General features: G+C 42.5%; 1 protein-coding gene across 2 annotated transcripts in view; it reads right to left on the reverse strand.

The window, feature by feature from the left end:
• The window catches only part of tbc1d22a (TBC1 domain family, member 22a), a 100,943-nt gene that overhangs the window by 65,197 nt on the left and 18,504 nt on the right, over positions 1-17,242 (reverse strand). Inside the window, exons 6-8 of one of the 2 annotated variants that reach the window (XM_084038727.1) lie at positions 15,279-15,349; positions 6,176-6,304; positions 3,798-3,863 (exon numbers count right to left, since the gene is read on the reverse strand). In XM_084038727.1, coding sequence (XP_083894853.1) covers positions 3,798-3,863; positions 6,176-6,304; positions 15,279-15,349 — 266 coding nt within the window. Of the gene's footprint in view, positions 1-3,797; positions 3,864-4,341; positions 4,405-6,175; positions 6,305-15,278; positions 15,350-17,242 lie in introns of both variants that reach the window. The other variant, XM_084038728.1, reaches the window with a different exon arrangement.

Consider the following 17,242-nt stretch of genomic DNA (forward strand, 5'->3'; position numbering starts at 1 on the left):
CTATAGAGTGAGAATCATGCCTGCCAAACAGCCGGCTCGTTAGCGTGACGAGCTTTGATCGTGGGAGGGTACGTTTCAGGAAGTGAGCGGCGTGTGTGAGAGCAGTGGTGGAAATCACAACGATGTGAAGCATGCCGAGACAGTGAGGAGGAAAGCAGCTGAGTGGCCACACAGCATTGCTTGCTGAGGGAGTCTGGCAGGAACAATACAGACAAAGTGGATGTGGATTTCTGAGCTGGTATCGATTTGGTTTAAAGTGTGACTTTTCTAGATATTAGCTGATCACAGACATGGAGTGTATGATGTATATTCCTCGATGTTTTGCCACATTAACTAGGCCTATGGACAAGCTAGGGAATGTAAATTAAATATGCCAAATATTTTTGCAAATGTTTTACGAGGAAGGAAAAGCATTTAAATTGAAAAGAACACACGACTTTTGTTTGTTTACAAGAAAACTCAACAGGACGCCTTCGGTGGCAAATGTTTTAACAACGGCTCTGAGAGTAATTAATATCGACTTCAATGAGAAAATGCATCAAAAACATTACTTAGAAATATAAATATCACATAATTGCTAGAAGTGATTTGAATGAAAAACCCTTGCTTTAAATTGTGTTTTTCTTTTAATTCCACCTCTACTCTCATTAAAGGTACTTTGGGGATTTCGTCTTTATTTATCCTGGCAGTTATTGTCTGCTGTGTTGAGTGTCACATACAACTCTTCTGCTGTTGTTTTGACCGTCCAAATTAAAAACTACTCAAGCAAGAACCTGGATTATGGGCATCACGACAACATTCAAGCCCGGCCCAAATTTGAGATGAGCCATTTCTTTTCCCTCTTCTTCCAACACACAGCATCACCTCGCTCTTTTCTTTCTCAACTTCATTTTTTTCCCCCGTGCACTAAAGGAAAAAGAAAATCTCACTTTGAACTCTATTGCCTGCTTTGGTGTTGGTCTTTTAAGTTTGTGTGTCTCTTCCCCTCGGAGTCCGTCTCCTCTGTCTCAATAATTTGCAAGGCAAACACTTCCATCTTCGTTAAAGGTGGCTGTTTAATGCTGTCAGCCGCGGAGAATTAGACGAGGCTTGATGTTCAGCTCGTTTGGAGCTCAAATGGATTCCCCCCCTAAAAAAAAAATACGCAAACACCTCACCGTACCACGCCCATCGGGTGCTCTCTTATTTGTCGGGAGATCTGTCATGTTTCTGTCACTTTCTAAATAACCTCATAGCTCATTGTTTCACGGAGGCCGTGTGCAAAGCTTCTCATTTTCTATTTAAAGTAATTCAATCAATGTTAAAATAGCAAAAGAGAGATTGGTGAGATTCAACTCTCCCCGGCATTCCCCCCCCCCCCCCGTCTATACGCCTTTCTCCTCGAATCCCTTTACCTGCCTCCACACCTCACAGCTCCTCTCTCCGTATCAAAGCCCCATCTATCAAACATGGCGAGGTGCTGCTGCTCGCAGGCGGAGTGGGTAATGGGACTCTCTTTTTGTGCAACCTCAAAAGCTGACATGCATATTTCACGTTGGCACCTACACGCCGAACCGCTTCGAGTGAAGCCCGCCCTGCACACACACACATATAACTCCACCAGCACCCGATATATATATATATATATATACGATCGGCAAAGATGAGAATACGCAGAGAAGCTGCTTCTTCAAAGGCCGACCACACAACACTTTCTGCAGGTTTAAACAGAGTTCGAGCGGTCCTCAACAGCAAACTTCATTCCCACAAAATTATGTGAAAGTCATATTAATTTCATATTCTCCTCATAACCCTGATGCATTCAGAGGACAGGAAATCAGCTTCCTCTGTGTCTCCTGTGTCACAACGCTATGGCTCCATCAAATTAGTTCCAGACCCCTAGGACCCTGATACGGGTAATCTCAAGAGGCAGAGAGGAAATTGATGCAGCGGGCGAAAAAAAAAAGACGCCAAGTCAAAGAACTCTTCACTGACATCTGACACAAAGTGGAAAAAAAACTTCAGGATGAGTTAGAGGCTTAAAAGATGATCCTACTGTCTAAATAGATCACAGGCTCAATCGCTCATACATCCAATGTATCCATCAACACCTTCCATTGAAAAAGCATCAGTGACAGAAGGATTTCAGACGGTGATAAATCCTGCTCTTACAGCCTCTAATCACAATTTTTGGGGCGAAACGTAATGTTTTCTCTTCACTTTGGGAACTTGTAATTGCTGATTAGCAACTTTTCTCTTGAAGATTGCGTTGTTCTCCAAAACAAGAAGAAACACTTAAGACACCACTTAGGGCATCACCGCAGAAATGCTTCAATATCCCTCTCTGACTGATATGGAACAGACTTCCATCTCCACAAAATCTCTCCAAGGGAGAATGGATAGAGGAGGGGGGGGGGGGGGCAACAAACAAGTAAATGAACTGAAGCAGAGGTGATTTTCAGGTGGCGCCGCAGCAAGCATAACCACATGAAAAAAAAAACACCTTTTTAAGTCTTTTTGCATTCAAAAATAAACAGGATGCAAGCTGCTTGAATATATTTGGTGCCTTTTATTTTGCACTCAAAGAAGGGGGGGGGTGGTAATGACAGGGAGGGGGAAAGGAGGTAAATACAGAGTACATGTACAGTATTAATACATCCCATACATCCCCCTTGTGTGATCTGATTCCCCTCCCTACTTTCCCTCTCGTAGTTTTATCTTGTACAAGACGGAGGCAACAGAAGAAGCCGCTGTCTGGGACACAGTGTAATTTTTCCGGTCTGTATCCAGGATACCTCTGTGTAGGTGTAATGCACAGAGCAGTCCAGAGCCCTAGCCACATCATTAGCCTGCACCTCATTATAGGGTTTTTCTATCTGGCTTTTCAGGGCCTGTGGTGGTTGTGTGTGTGTGTATGACGGGACCTCCCAGAAGCACCGTAATAATAAGATAAACGTGACCTCTTATAAACGAAGGGAATCAAGTTAATTTCGTGTTAAGCTGCACTGATAGTCCCTTAAGCCAGCGCCGGCCAACTTCTCACACCGCTGAGGAAACAAACAAAAAAAAGTGACTTCCACCACATTTACAAGTATATATAAGTTACTGTTATTTAAAGCAGCTAACACTGATTTAGTAGGCAAGGATTTCAGTGATGTATGCCTCGCCGTGTGTGTTTTCCCTAATGTGCCCCTAACTACCGCTGATGGTTGTTTTATTAAACACTATGCGTAACAGGGTTTTGGGATAATTAGTTCTTATATCCCCTAAAAAAACACTCTGTAACAAGAAATGCTTTGTTCAGTAGGAGTAACAAAGTAAGACGTACTAGAATGCTAACTATGCAGGGTGAGAGATTGTGTGGTTCTGATCACATGCATGACTGCAGCTTGTTATCCGTCTATATACGTTATCTTAGTGTGTGTGTGTGTGTGTGTGTGTGTGTGTGTGTGTGTGTGTGTGTGTGTGTGTGTGTGTGTGTGTGTGTGTGTGTGTGTGTGTGTGTGTGTGTGTGTGTGTGTGTGCACATGCCAGAACATGCAGTGTGCTGCAGCGAGGGTTTTCCCGTTTCAAACTACTAGGCAGTTTTCATCCATTCGAGTCTTTATGATTTCTTATTCAGTAGCGTGGTGACCTGCACCCCCCCTCCCCCCCTCCCAGTGACAGCTAATGGACTGATAGATGGATTTCATATTCAATTCTTAGTGTCACTTGTCACTATTCCCCTACAATATGACGTTACCAGGGGGAGAAAACCCTGCTAGGTGAGGTGATGGTGTGTGCAGCAGGAGATTTGGGGGGGAGGGGGGTGATCTCACCTCTTGGACAGAAGCTTGTTGAAAGAGAGGAATAAGAGGATTAGTTCTCGGTATGTCAATGTGAATCTGCAGAGAGAGAAAGAGAGAAAAAAAAAAAGACAAACACTGAAGCAACGGGCAGTTAGCACAGATCCGGGCATCACAGACGGAGACACAGACACAGCAACAGTTAGTGGATTTGGTGTCCTCGATTGAAGGCAGACAAGGGGGGGGGCTTCGATGATCTGAAATGGATAGCGCCGCTGGTCTTGAATGCAAGTGTGCGATACTATGTGCGTGGGAGTAGATTTTGGGCTTGTCGAGGGACCACGTTCACACCATTTCAGAGTGTCTGGCCCCGGCAGATGAACAACACGACAGGTAGACAGATTCATCAGAAGGGAGCCAGACGAGTGCAGGACAGCGGCTGGAGCCAAGCCAGCTGAAATAGTCCAGAGCAGACGAGGCGGGGCCGGCTTTTTATTTTTGAGAGAGTGCGGCTTGTTACGGACAGGACTGGGACATTGTGCTGTAATCACAGTCCGGTCTGCTCCGTCCACCTTACCTCGGTCACCTTTGGCTGCAGCACCAATGACTCTGGACTCATCCTAGGAATGTCTATTTGGATCTGACAGCGACATTGGAGAAAACGATGTTAGACATACACACAGTTACACAATGAGTTCCACTGTAGAAGTCCCCCGCCATGTAGCTGCTCACAACATTCTGCAATTAAACCCGTTCTGGCCGGCTGTAAGATTCTTCCCTTCTTACTCAAGTACACACCCATGCAGTTAGTCACAATGGGTGGTAAGGGGGCAGATTTCTGTGTTATTCTTCTGTAGGTGTCGGTGAATGTACACACTTTGTAATGCTCGTACTGCTCATCACTCTGGAAATCAACAAGCCTTGAAAGGCGGCATCCTGCCCCGTTGTGGCCTATAAGGTATAAACTATCCCATATAAAAGCTACTGCCAGCTCACAAAATCACACAAGCTAACAGTACAAAATCTGCAAGGACACAATGTCAAAGTGAATAAGTGAGCAGCAGAAGGACTTAAAAATATCTAGTCTGGAAAATAAGCTTTAAAATGGACAGGTGGCCAGAAGAAGGATTTAGGTGGTTTGCAAGTATAGCAACAACATGATAAGCCCATATTAAAACAAGCTCCTATGAGTGTTTTTAATGAGTATTTATGAAATATTTTGCACCCTACTGGTCAAACGTTGTTTGATGCCGCCGTACAGTAGAACTCAATCAGTTGTTTCAAACACACACACACACACACACACTGCTAGTGTATCTTCTGATGGCCTAAAAAAAGAAGCTAGACACTTTCTCTTGAGACTGAACAAAACAGCAGCAGCACTTCAAAAAGCTTGCCGTGCAAGCTGGGACTTCTACAATGGCTATATCCATATGCATAAACACATACACACACAAGCTGTTTGGGCAAGTTACCAACGACATAAACAGGAATATAAAAGAGACAGATGGACGGACCCAAGAAGAGACACTAACTACGGGGGACAGATGGAGAGCTGTACGCTGGCTGATGGACCATCTAATAAGAGAAAACACACGGACATAAGACGTACAGGTACATGTAATGCATGCAAACATATCCACACTTAAACAGGATATATACACTAAGGGAAACGCATACAAACCGACTGCCATGTGCGATTTGAGTGCCAAAGAGACATATGTGCAAAAACACATAATCACACACAGAAGAAAAAAAAAATACTTTAAATCATGGCTCAGTCTGTCAACACAAGCAGTGTTGGAACAAGCTGAATTTGGCAGAAAAAGAGGCATCAAGACGCGATCCAAACAGTCATCAAAATAAAGTATGCCAGTTTTCTGGCACAGAGCAGAGGAAATCAATGGGAATTTGGACGGAATATGGGAAGTGTGTTTTTGCTATCGACAGCCCACTTTGATGTTTCTTATGGGCTTGAAATGACTGGGAAGTAGTCGAGTGTGTGGTGGGGGGGGGGAGAGAGAAAGATAGAGACGGATAAACAAGACAGTAAAAGTAGATATCATTTTCAAAGCCAAAGAAAAGCGTTCATTTAAAGCAGCTCTCGGAGGCTCGGGGCTCGACCGCACTCCCTCCGTGTCACCACAGACAGGAACCCAGACAAACAGACAAACAGACCTACGAGTACACGAGGGGGACAGAGACAGGGAAGCGGCTCCAGTAATCCTGTCAAAACACACACTTCTCTTACATACCGCCATCTGCCGAGGGGAAAACATTAGTGACAGGAAGCTGTTCTTGTAATCGAAAAATGGAAGCTTTTGTAGTTTTCATTCAGTCCTTCAAACTCTGGGATTCAGACAGGTTTAAAAAAAAAGAAGAAGTGATTAAAAACAGAAGCCGTGATATACCTGTCTGTACGTGTCCTGGTGGTGTTCGTCATTGCGGGAGTCATAGTATTGCTGAATGAAGCCAAAATATTCTTGTCTCTTCCTCTGTAGGACGCTCTCTCTTCTTTCTGCGTTAGCTGGTAAGTAACCCTAAAAAAAGAGCAAAAAGAGGTTGAGATATTAATTAACGATAAATCACAGGAGCTCAGGATTATGGGGAAAAAAATCATGATTAAAGACGAAGAATAGTTCTTTTTACATCTTCAGAGTTCTGGACGGAGTAAAAGAACCGAGGAATGATGTGTTAATTAGTGAGCTTTAGAGGTGCTGATTGGACAGATGGATTTCGTTACCTTACTGGTTGTGTGTCCTCTTGTTTCCAGTCTGAAGCCAAGCTAACCACCAGCTGTTAGCCACTTAGTTGTGTTTACGTTTGGCTCACTTTTTGCATGTTGCCTTTTATCTTGCCCTTGCTTCGCTCGTCAAAGAACTTCGCAAACTCTTATTAAATGTGCAATATCAAATAAAGTTAGTATTTTGTTTCTATTAGTTATTTATCATTATTCATTTTTTAATTTGAATAATTTACCAAGCCTTAAACATTGTAATGATTCAAGTAAAGGCCCATAAAAATGGAAGTAAGTAACTGGTAACAGTCTCCAAACTAATATACCTGTCTATTTGAGACAAGCATGCCGTCCCACATGGGACTCATTAATTCAGCTGCATAGATATTCAGTGAATCCGTCTTCTCTGCGTCTGAAACCGAACGGCATCACATGTTGTGTATCGGTAATTATTTGTCTGTCTGCATGGACTATTTAATGAGCCTCTCGTTCTAAAAGCTTGCTCAAAGTGTGTCGGCCAAGTTCAATCTCGAAGCGAACTCCACCGCCGCCGCCTGGGATTACTCAGTGTGTAAATGACACACTTCGCTTTGCAGAGAAAAACCTTCTGCTGCTTGACCAAATCCTTTCTGCCTCTTCAGGGAGATACCTTTCTCTGTGTGTGTGTGTGTATGTGTGTGTGTGTGTGTGTTCATCAGACAGTTTGCCAGTGTGTGAAAGTGTGTATCCTCCCTGTGCAGTAAGGCTTACGCAATGAGGAGAAAGTCAACTCCAAACTGAACAACAAATCTTAAAAAGTCTATTAAAAGCGAAAGCAGGGACCACAGGCTCTGAAATATTCACACAGTTAAATTCTTCAAAACACAACTCAAACATGACTGTTGGCTCCAAAAAAAAACATTTCCGTGTGGTAAAAAGCTGGAATGTGAAGCTGTCAAACCTATTTTTACTTGTTTTATATCGTCATTTGCACGAGTGGATATGTTTGGCACTGTATTACTTTAGGAGTTAAAGATAAATAACACCGGCAGACAAGTCTTCAGGGGCCTTTCAAACTAAACGGTGTGTAATGTCAGTAACTTGTAGTATCTGCCACTGAATCAATATTTAACACAATGTGAACGGTTGGGTGTGTTCCTGAAATTAGAGCTGCAACGGCTCGTCGATACTTTGGGTCATTTTGTTTTTTAAGATGCCAAGATTCTCTGGCTCCAGCTTTTCAAGTAGGAATACTGATTTTCCTTAGTGTTTTATAATAATAATAATACAGTAAATATATTTGGGTTACAGACAGTTGGTTGAACAAATACACCATTTAAAGATGTAAACTTCAGGTAAACTACAGCTACAACTCTAAACAACAATGTAGAGAAACTGCATTACTGTTTTTTGGCTTATTTTCTCTCTGCATCATTCAATTTGAGATCTTCCTCTTTCCGTTTCTGCATGCTGACCTGCAGAGACCTGCCATGCTGAAGTCTCATGAGGACGCCTGAGCCAGCTACATTAGCTGAAAAGGACTGGGAAGGAATATGACTTTTAAAGCAAGGCCATTTGCTAAATGTGGCTGACAGCTGCAAAAGGTCAAGACTAAACTTCCATGTCCACATTTCAAAGAGTTCAGAGGAAAAGTTTTAGCCGACAGACGCTCCAGTCTCTTCATCACTATGTCCGTCCCTCACATATTTTTGCTATGCAAAGAAACATAAGCTAAACTGTAATGTCTTTCAATTTAAACCAAGCATATTTTTCTTTCTAAGAAGGCATTTGGCAGCTTTTCAGTCACATCTGAGAGAAACTGTGTTTTGGATTGGCTTTAGTGGAGCGGCCATCAAGCTAAACTCATCGTCTGCACCAACAAAGACAGTCTGCACATCAGGCTCGACCGGGAAACATAACAGGCCTCAAAAAGGCTGATAATGACTGTGTGGGTACGATATGTGTGTTTGTTATCTATGTGCATCTCTGTCTTTGTTGCGACTCTGCCTTTGGTTGTGTTTGGATTAAAGCAGGCTGACACTTTTTGGTAACACGCCAGCAAGCATATCAAGAAAAAAAAAACCCAGCATGAACACACACAAAGTATCAATTTTGGACAACTGTCTAGAGGAAAATCAATAAGAGTGGCAAAAAAAAAAAAAACAACAAGTCATTTTGTTTTACTTAGACAAAGCCCAGAGGGAAGCCTGCATAGTCTCAGGGTTTATTTGTTGCATAAACAAACACCTGGATAATATGTACCACACTCTTGAATTCTGAAAAATATGCATACTCCAAACAAAATAGTCCCACGTACTCGGATGTGTCTAAAGATATTTGAATATTCCACATCCCCTGTCAGCCCATTAATCTTTTCTCTCATTTAATAAAACCTTCAAAATGTGTCTCATTCTCTTTATCTGTTGTTTTCTCAGTCAAGCACTGATATTGCTTGTTTTCAGGCGGTGTACAAGTATTTACATGTCAGTACTTGATGATGATACCAACATTAAAACCATCACATAAGCCTCACTTTCCGACAAGAAATACAACATGATGCCGTTGTGATATTCAATTGTCTTTTCCTGATACGAACAGAGCAGAGTTTGCAGCAGGTGTGATAATAATTAACTGTTTAGCCAGTGAAACAGTTGGAGAAAATAATTAAAAACAGAAAAAAAAATTAAGTAAGACTCAGAGGAGCAGTTTGTCAAGTAAAGAAGTATGGCACTGCTCCACCTTAAGGGTCAGTCCACCTTAAGAGTTGTTGCTAACTTTGGGCTCACTGGAGCTGCCTGACAACAACACACGGGAACTTAGCTTGTATCTCCTCCTGAAGGAGGTGTGGCATTTATCCACGACTAATAAACTGTACCCAGAATGCCTTGCTGACGGATTCTAGCAGCGGACACACAGCTGACAACTTCACAGCTAAATGAATGCATGTGGTGGAGACTCACTAGACTGTTGAGCACATACACTGCAGCTGGCGATGAACGGTGGATTTAACATGTTTGTGTATCGGGTTATTGTTGCAGCTGGGCGGCTAATTGGGCTCAACTAACGGGAAGTCAACGCCACGTCGCCCTAGTGGTGTTGTGTGTATCGGATTATTTTAACGAGTACCTGAGCTCAGTATCCCTAGTCACTCACCCCCCAAAAAAACACACCTCACTTCCTGTCCCGCCTACCAGACAGGCAGCCTACCAGCTAAGGTCTCTGTCTGCACAAAAAAAGTCCACGGCTCCATATGCAAACACACACGAGCATGCATGTGCACACACACACACACACACACACACTAACATGAATCACAACAGGCCGGATAGAAAAACAGTGGGCCCCGGCGTGATGCGCACTCTGCCAAATGAGGGAGAGGAGAGCATGTGCGTGTTGAAGGTTAATGGACAGTTTAGTGGAGGTCAATCACACTGCAGCTGCGTTACTGCTCGATAGGACACACGCGCCAGGGATTTGAAGACTATAAAGAGGACACAATCTGTGTCACACACACACTTTGCAGTGTTGTTTTATGTTATTACTACTCTTTATCGCCGGATGATAAATGATGATCTGGGGGAAAAATGAAATATTTAAAAACGTGCCCACGTGTTAATCTAAGTCTGTTTTCTTCAGATTAGCAGCGCTTTAAAATAAGCGTGTCATTTTTTAACCATAATGTTTAAAGGAAGTTAGGATGCTGTCGTGCCTTTCTTTTTTTTTAAATAGAGAATTAAAATAACTGAGTATATTTCACAGTGAAGCGCATTAAAGTTTACCAAGTGTACTTGCTTGAACCTGAGTGACTAATTTACATTTTATTTGTGGTCTACTGGTTAAAAAGGCTGAGTGGAGTTACATTTATTTTTTTTAACAGAGTGAAGCATAAATGTGTGATGGCTCTGCATGACCTGCCAGTGGTACAAAATGCGGCAGCACAGTGCTTCCTCCTGCCTCCGTTCATCCGTCCACATAAACCTCATCTCTTCATTCTTGCTTGCATCAATCTACTCCTCGGTCCTTCCATCCCTCTAATGGAGCCTCCACTTCACTGAGCTCTATGTTAAAATAAAACGGGGGGGGGGGAATATGCTTGGGGAATCCATTTGGGGAATTTAAAGAAAATTTGTTTTTTAAGACTTAAGGCAATCTTAATTGATTTCTACTTAGCAGGCACACATTCTTCTGGACTGGAAATAAACTGTCCCACTGCGGTCACGGCAAATGTTAAACACCTTAAACTTAGCTAAGACTTTTTTCTAAAAACGCTCCTGTCGCCGTGTCTCTAGGTGTTTGCACTTACATCCGGCAAAAAGCTTCTAAATTTAGAGGGGGAATTGATGAATAAACTTAGTCACCTGTCTACTTTCTCCTCATATCCGAGGAGAAACTTTTCAATGACGACCCCATGTAGCTTAGCGGTAACCTGCAGCTGCACTTGCCGAGAGGCCACGGCTCTGTCGGAGTCAAAGAGAAAGACCAGAAGAGGAAAATCCTCCCGAGCCCCTGAAGTGACCAGCGTGGAAACATTTCGTCTTCCCCCATGAGTAATATGAAAAACGAAAAGCCCATTGATGTGGTACACAAGGGTACCATAAACCAGCTCAGGCAACACAACAAATATGGCAGACATATTCACCAGGATATGGTGGCTTTTTGTAGTGTTTGAGCTGTTAGCACTGTTAGCTGCCTTCCAAACAATGGAAACAATGCTGACGGAGCTAACGGTTTTAACCTGCAACCTGCAGAGGGACACAAAGACAACATCTTTTCCTGGATCCGTCTACAAAAAGCACTTTGCTCAGGTCTTGGTAGTTAATATTGAGAGATGACAGTGGATCTGCAATTCTCATTTGAAGTGCACAAACAGAGAAATGTTCTCGCCGAGGTGCGAGAGGCCTCTTAAGATTGTGCAGTTCATCACGAGTCTGCCTCGTGTAGAGAAAAAAAAACTAATCATTGCTCCTTTCTCTCAGGCGAAATAATTATGTGTGCTGTTGTGAGGTGACCGTTAAACATCATAATATCCAGATCTGTCCCTGCCGCCGCCTCTCCCCCGATACATCTCACACAACCCTTTAGTTTCCATCGATAATTCCACAGCCAGTTAGTTTTCTGCCCTCTCACCACTTCACATTTAACAGCCACACTCCATTAGCAAATGTATATATTGCCACAGGCTGACATTCTTTTCACAAAAGCAGAAAAGGCCATTTAATTTATCCATTCTACTTCGGGCGCGGACAAAGTGCTCTTTAAACAAATGAAATAAGAAGGTATTATTTCTGAAATGATAGGAAGTTCAACTGGATGTGGGGTTTTTTTTGGAGCCGAGGGCAACCTGTGGAGCCTCTCGCTCGTGGGAAATGGGGGTAGGTAGATGGAGCTCAGCCTTTTTGACTGCTTTTTAATTTCCACCCAGGGTACTAACAGTTTGAGAAAGTTATATACAGTTTCTGTGTGGCACATAGAGCCATTGGGGGAAGCATTAATAAGCTCTAAACCCATTTCTCGTCTTTGTCGGGTAAAAGAAGAGCATGGCTCGAAGCGTGCCTGCTGGTGGGGAGGAGAAACAAACAAAAAAAAATCACAAGTTGGTGCATGCTGGTGAGCAGAAGGGCTCAAGGGACACCACTGGAGTGAGGTTTGATTAGGTGCCTCTGCCAAGTTTATGGAATACAAGCGTGGGCTGTGAGTCTGAATGTGTCACACTGAGAATAGATTTTTTTTTTAAGGCCTGATCCCTCCCTATCTATTTCTCCACTGGATCATACCACAGACAGGACAGAGAAAGGCAGTCAAGTGTTATGACACTTCAGAAGATATGATTGCTTTCGACACTGTGCCCACTTTTTCGCCATAATCCAAACCTTGGATTTAACCCTGGGATAATTCACGCTGCACGAGGCACTAGAAAGGTATTGAAAAGCTTTTGCAATGTGGGGTTGAGATAACTTCAGATATGGATCGTGAAGCTTACGCAGTCAAAATGCCCCTATATTTGATCAAAGTCATCTGGACATATACTTTCTCAATGGAGATACTGTGATACCGCATTGAAACTTGTTACAATCATGTCCAGTCAGTCCACGTCCATGAAAGAGAAAAACAGGCATGTGGCGACCGTGTTGGACAGCAAAGCACCAGCTTTTAACAAACCAGATAGGGTTGCAAATCAAACAGAATAATACAAACATTATCCGTGGCTTCATGGCATTCGGATGAGACTACAGCAGGAGAAGCCTAAACCCCGTCCACAGAATTCAAGCTGTTCACGTTTGATTTCTTCCGAGTTCTCTTGAGTTGAGCGGCAGCAGGCGTCTATTTGTTGAGTTTGCATCATGTCTGTTATGTTGTTTATCCTTCTTTAAACTTGTTTTCTTTTGTGCCGTCGTTTATCATCGTTGGTTGGTGTAAAATCGTGCATAGAGTTTCTGCTTAAGCTCAACAAGCCTACGAGGACAAAGCTACCTTGAGGATGTACCTTGAACCTTCTATGCACTAATGTACCTCCATAAACAAACGGATAAACAAATGAAATCCAGGGCCATTTTCACTTCCAACACAGGGATAAAGAAGCTTGTATACTGGGCTTGGACAAAAGGACTCATACTGTGAGCTGGCGATAGAAGAATAAAACATGTGTAGGCATGAAAGACGCCATTAGTTTGAAAGTCATGCTGTGCAACACAAACACGTGAACATGTACATGAATAACTACATTAAAATTTCATGACTGTTTACAGAAACCGTCATGAGACTGTAATGCAAATCATTCCAGCACGTCACACGTGCCAGCAGAGGGAGGGAGTGTTCACCAGAAAGGTAAAAACACAGGTCAGGGAGGTCATAAGGTCACTGCAAGGAGTGGGAGGAGATTATCGAATCATGTTGGGACATTAGCAAACTCACTAAAGTGGTCAGCTCGTGGGCATCATATTGTAAGGACATTTTTATTCCAGAAAAGGTAGATATTTAACGAGAAAACATGCATTTAAGCAAGGTATTTCCTCTGAGCTTAAATGGGAAATTTAGAGGACAAAATTGGGCTTCAAACTAAAAAGGTTGAATTAAAAACTGAGCAATAACAGAATGAGGCCCAGCCTTGAACAGTGTAAGGACAACGGTTGGGTTAAAAGTCAAAGTTAAGAAAAAGGGCTGGCTTTAGAAGGCTTTTAAATCAGATCTGGCTCTGGCTCACAAATTAAATATGTTTTATTCAAGATTTGATGTGCATGACTTATCAAAGAAACTGCCGTTTTAAAACACAGCCAGCTGAACTCTCATCAATCTCTTCCTTTTTCCTCGACGCAGCGTTGTGAATATTTTTAAACACTAAGGCGAGAGCTGAAGCCGTGGTGCTGATAACACAGCCATGTGTTGTCCCGCTGTGCTGATGAAATAGGTTCTATTTTTATTTCATTTACAAAAATAAATGTTTGTGTTTGTTTTATCACCATATAGCTCTAACCCACCAGCTGGTGCTGAAGCTTACGGAAGGTCTTGGGTTGGAAACTAAGGTTGCATGGTTGCTTGGACTACCTCACCAACTAACTTTAACATCAACCGCCACTTTGTCCTCTCAATCTAAAATGAAAAAATGCATAAGAGTAACATAAGGGTAATATCAGCAACTCCTCTCCACTATGTTTTTATTAGAGTTATTAAAGTTTTATTTAATTGCCTTAATTGCGGAGTAACATTCTACTTGACATGACTGCAAAGAAAAAAATATAAACTCGCTCCTTAACTGTATTTCCAAAAATATTAACTTTTCCTCATTAACTTACAACCCTATTATTAATTTCATTTCCCCATCATTTAATCATTTTCTATATTTTCTGTACTGTGTGTTTTTTCTGCTTTTGATTCCCTTCATGCTCCTTCAGGCGGCCAAACCATCCTTCATCCAGGCCGCAGAGCAGCTGTGCCTTGCAAGCCCGATGTTCACTGCAGTCTTCTCTTTATATATTTATATAATATACAAACACAAACTAGAACAAACCATAATGGGGTGTTATCTATGGTACATTAGTTAATCACCCAGACACACACACACACATCCCTCCCCATCCTTCGCCCCGCTCTACCTGGCTACCTACACTGCAGCCGATGCGTTGCAGCTTCATGCGCCGGTATGAGCCTTCACTTCGGCAGAGGAACAAAACGAAGCAGCCGTTAACGGTTAAAGCACCCAGTTGGTAACCTCCCACCACCAAACACACACACACACACACACCTTTAATGACATCTTTTCTGCGGCACATTAGCTATTGTGCAGTAATTAATGGGAGAGTCATGGCGTTCAAAAAGCGAGTTCTCTCTGCAGACTAGAAGCTGTACACCACAACAATGGCTTAATGAGTAAACAGACCGCGTGTCTCATGAATAAATTATTTGTGCCTCGCAATTAATTTTCCCTATTGAAGTTTGGAAAAAAAGCAAGACTGTTACCAGTCTTCATAAATCAAAAAAAAAAAAAAAGAGGGGAGGGGTTGGGAGAGAACATGACAGTAAGTGTGTGTGTGTGTGTGTGTGTGTGTGTGTGTGTGTGTGTGTGTGTGTGTGTGTGTGTGTGTGTGTGTGTGTGTGTGTGTGTGTGTGTGTGTGTGTGTGTGTCTGGGTTTTCACTCTTTAAGGGTGTTTGTATGCAAGTATTTTTTATGTTTTACACAAATAATGAGTGCTTGTTTTGATGTGCCTGCTGGTATCTGAATGTGCATCGTATACGTAGAGCGTGTGTGTGTGTGTGTGTGTGTGTGTGTGTGTGTGTGTGTGTGTGTGTGTATAAAACTTACCGATAGGAGCTTCCACGTTATTGGTCGGACCTGTCGCGGGATTCCAGACCAGCTGAGTTTCCGTAGCTCCTCTGTAAAGAAAGAACAACAATATTTATAATACATTTTACATTCACCTATGAGGCTTCAATGCTCATTTATCGTTATTGTGCAACACCAGGATGCAGCAGGGCATTCCTGTTGTGCATCAGAAGGACTGCAAACATCAACAACTAAAGCAATTCTATGGGAAAACTTTGTCCATCAACTTTATGTTGAAGCATCGTCGATGTAAACAGTGTCAGGCTTCCCACAGGAGTCCTGCGAGATGCCACGATGGAACCAGGTCTCTGTAAAGCTGCGAGCACAACAGTCGGCGACCTCCCGTCGCCGGGTAAGCCTGAAGTCTTATTAGCTTCCATCTCGGCTCTCCTCCCTCTCTTCCTGGGGCAGCCCACTCCACTTTGGATGGCGTTTGGTCCGGCAGGTCTGGCTGGGTGCAGCCATGTGCAGTGATCGTCTCAGTCTAAATCCAACCCCCCACATTCTTCCTTTTCCGATATTGAAGTGTTTTGAAGTGTTCCAGTAATAATAAGGAAAAAACTAAAACTTTCTAAATTCATCTGCAGACCGCAGCATACACATCAGCCAACAATATCCGCCAATATCACCAATAATATCCCCCAATATTTGCATGACAACAGATTGTACATATTTTGTACAGAAATGCAAAATATGTATTTGAGGCAATTTAGTTAGTTTGTCATTTAGCACTGCCAAGACTTTTCTTCAAATTGTTCTCCTGTTCTGCAAAAATGTTGGTGATATATCAACGGATATTTTAACAATTACCTTGTAAAAGAAAAATGCTTATTTTCCTTTTGGATGTTTTATTGTCCTCTCATTGCCTGGGCTCGGCCAGCACGACACTGCATTATATAGCCGTGGAGAGAATCTCAAATATTGATACTGGCCTCAACCTCAAAAATCTATCCATCCTATTAATCGTGCTCTATTGACTTCACTTCTAAAGATTTTTTTACCACAGATAAAGAATGAAACAATACCAAACAACGCCAAATCGTACCAGGTGTGTAAAGTGGGGGCCAATAGCCTCACTCCATGCAAACCCAAATACTGACAACATGACTACAGCATTACAGCAATAAAAGAATACCATTTACCCCGACACAAACTTAGCCCCTAAAAGAAATCATACCATTACTGGATTAGTATGCGACTCTTGAATACCATTCAATCAAATAATCTACAAACCTGCCAGCCAACCATGTCCCTACTGTCCAAACTTCCCACCTTCCCTCTCTCTTACTCTCACTTGAAATCATCTCATGGGTTAGAAGTGGATTATTAACTAGATTCTCCCCGGGCCGGCTGGGAGATCCGGCATGGCTATAATGTAAAATAAATCTGGAGAAGTGCAAATTGAACTTTGAAATTGGCAGAGAATAGTTCCCTTTGGGTCCATGAAGACCCAGAAAATATGGCTTAATGTTAGTTGCTACACAGACATCCAACCCATATCCATCTCTCTCTAACACACACACACACACACACACACACAGACACACTCACAGATGAGAGGATAGGTGGGTGTATGGATCAACAGAGACGGGAAGTTGTCTTGTGGTGTTCAGTAACACGTCTTCTATTTCAACCTACTTTTTCCTGAATCGAACATAATTGCTAGACTACAATAAAAAGGTGTAGGATGTCATTTCCTTGCACCAGAAGAGCTATTGTTCATAAAAAGCTAAAGCCGTTGTGCAAAGCAGTAACACTTCAGTAACACGTTTATTTCTCACGGCTCACTAATGCCATGTTGTTTCCATCCAGTTCATAGGTAGACTGATATTCAAACCCACATGGGACTTCCTTTTGAGCTTCTTCACAATAGATATTTCCCATCTAAATAACTTGAAGTGAAACCACTGTGTGACCTTGGCTGTCAGGACGAGGCAGCAAAG

The sequence above is a fragment of the Eutrigla gurnardus genome, assembly GCF_963514095.1.
Source record: "Eutrigla gurnardus genome assembly, chromosome: 21".
NCBI classification, from domain to species: Eukaryota; Metazoa; Chordata; class Actinopteri; order Perciformes; family Triglidae; genus Eutrigla; species Eutrigla gurnardus.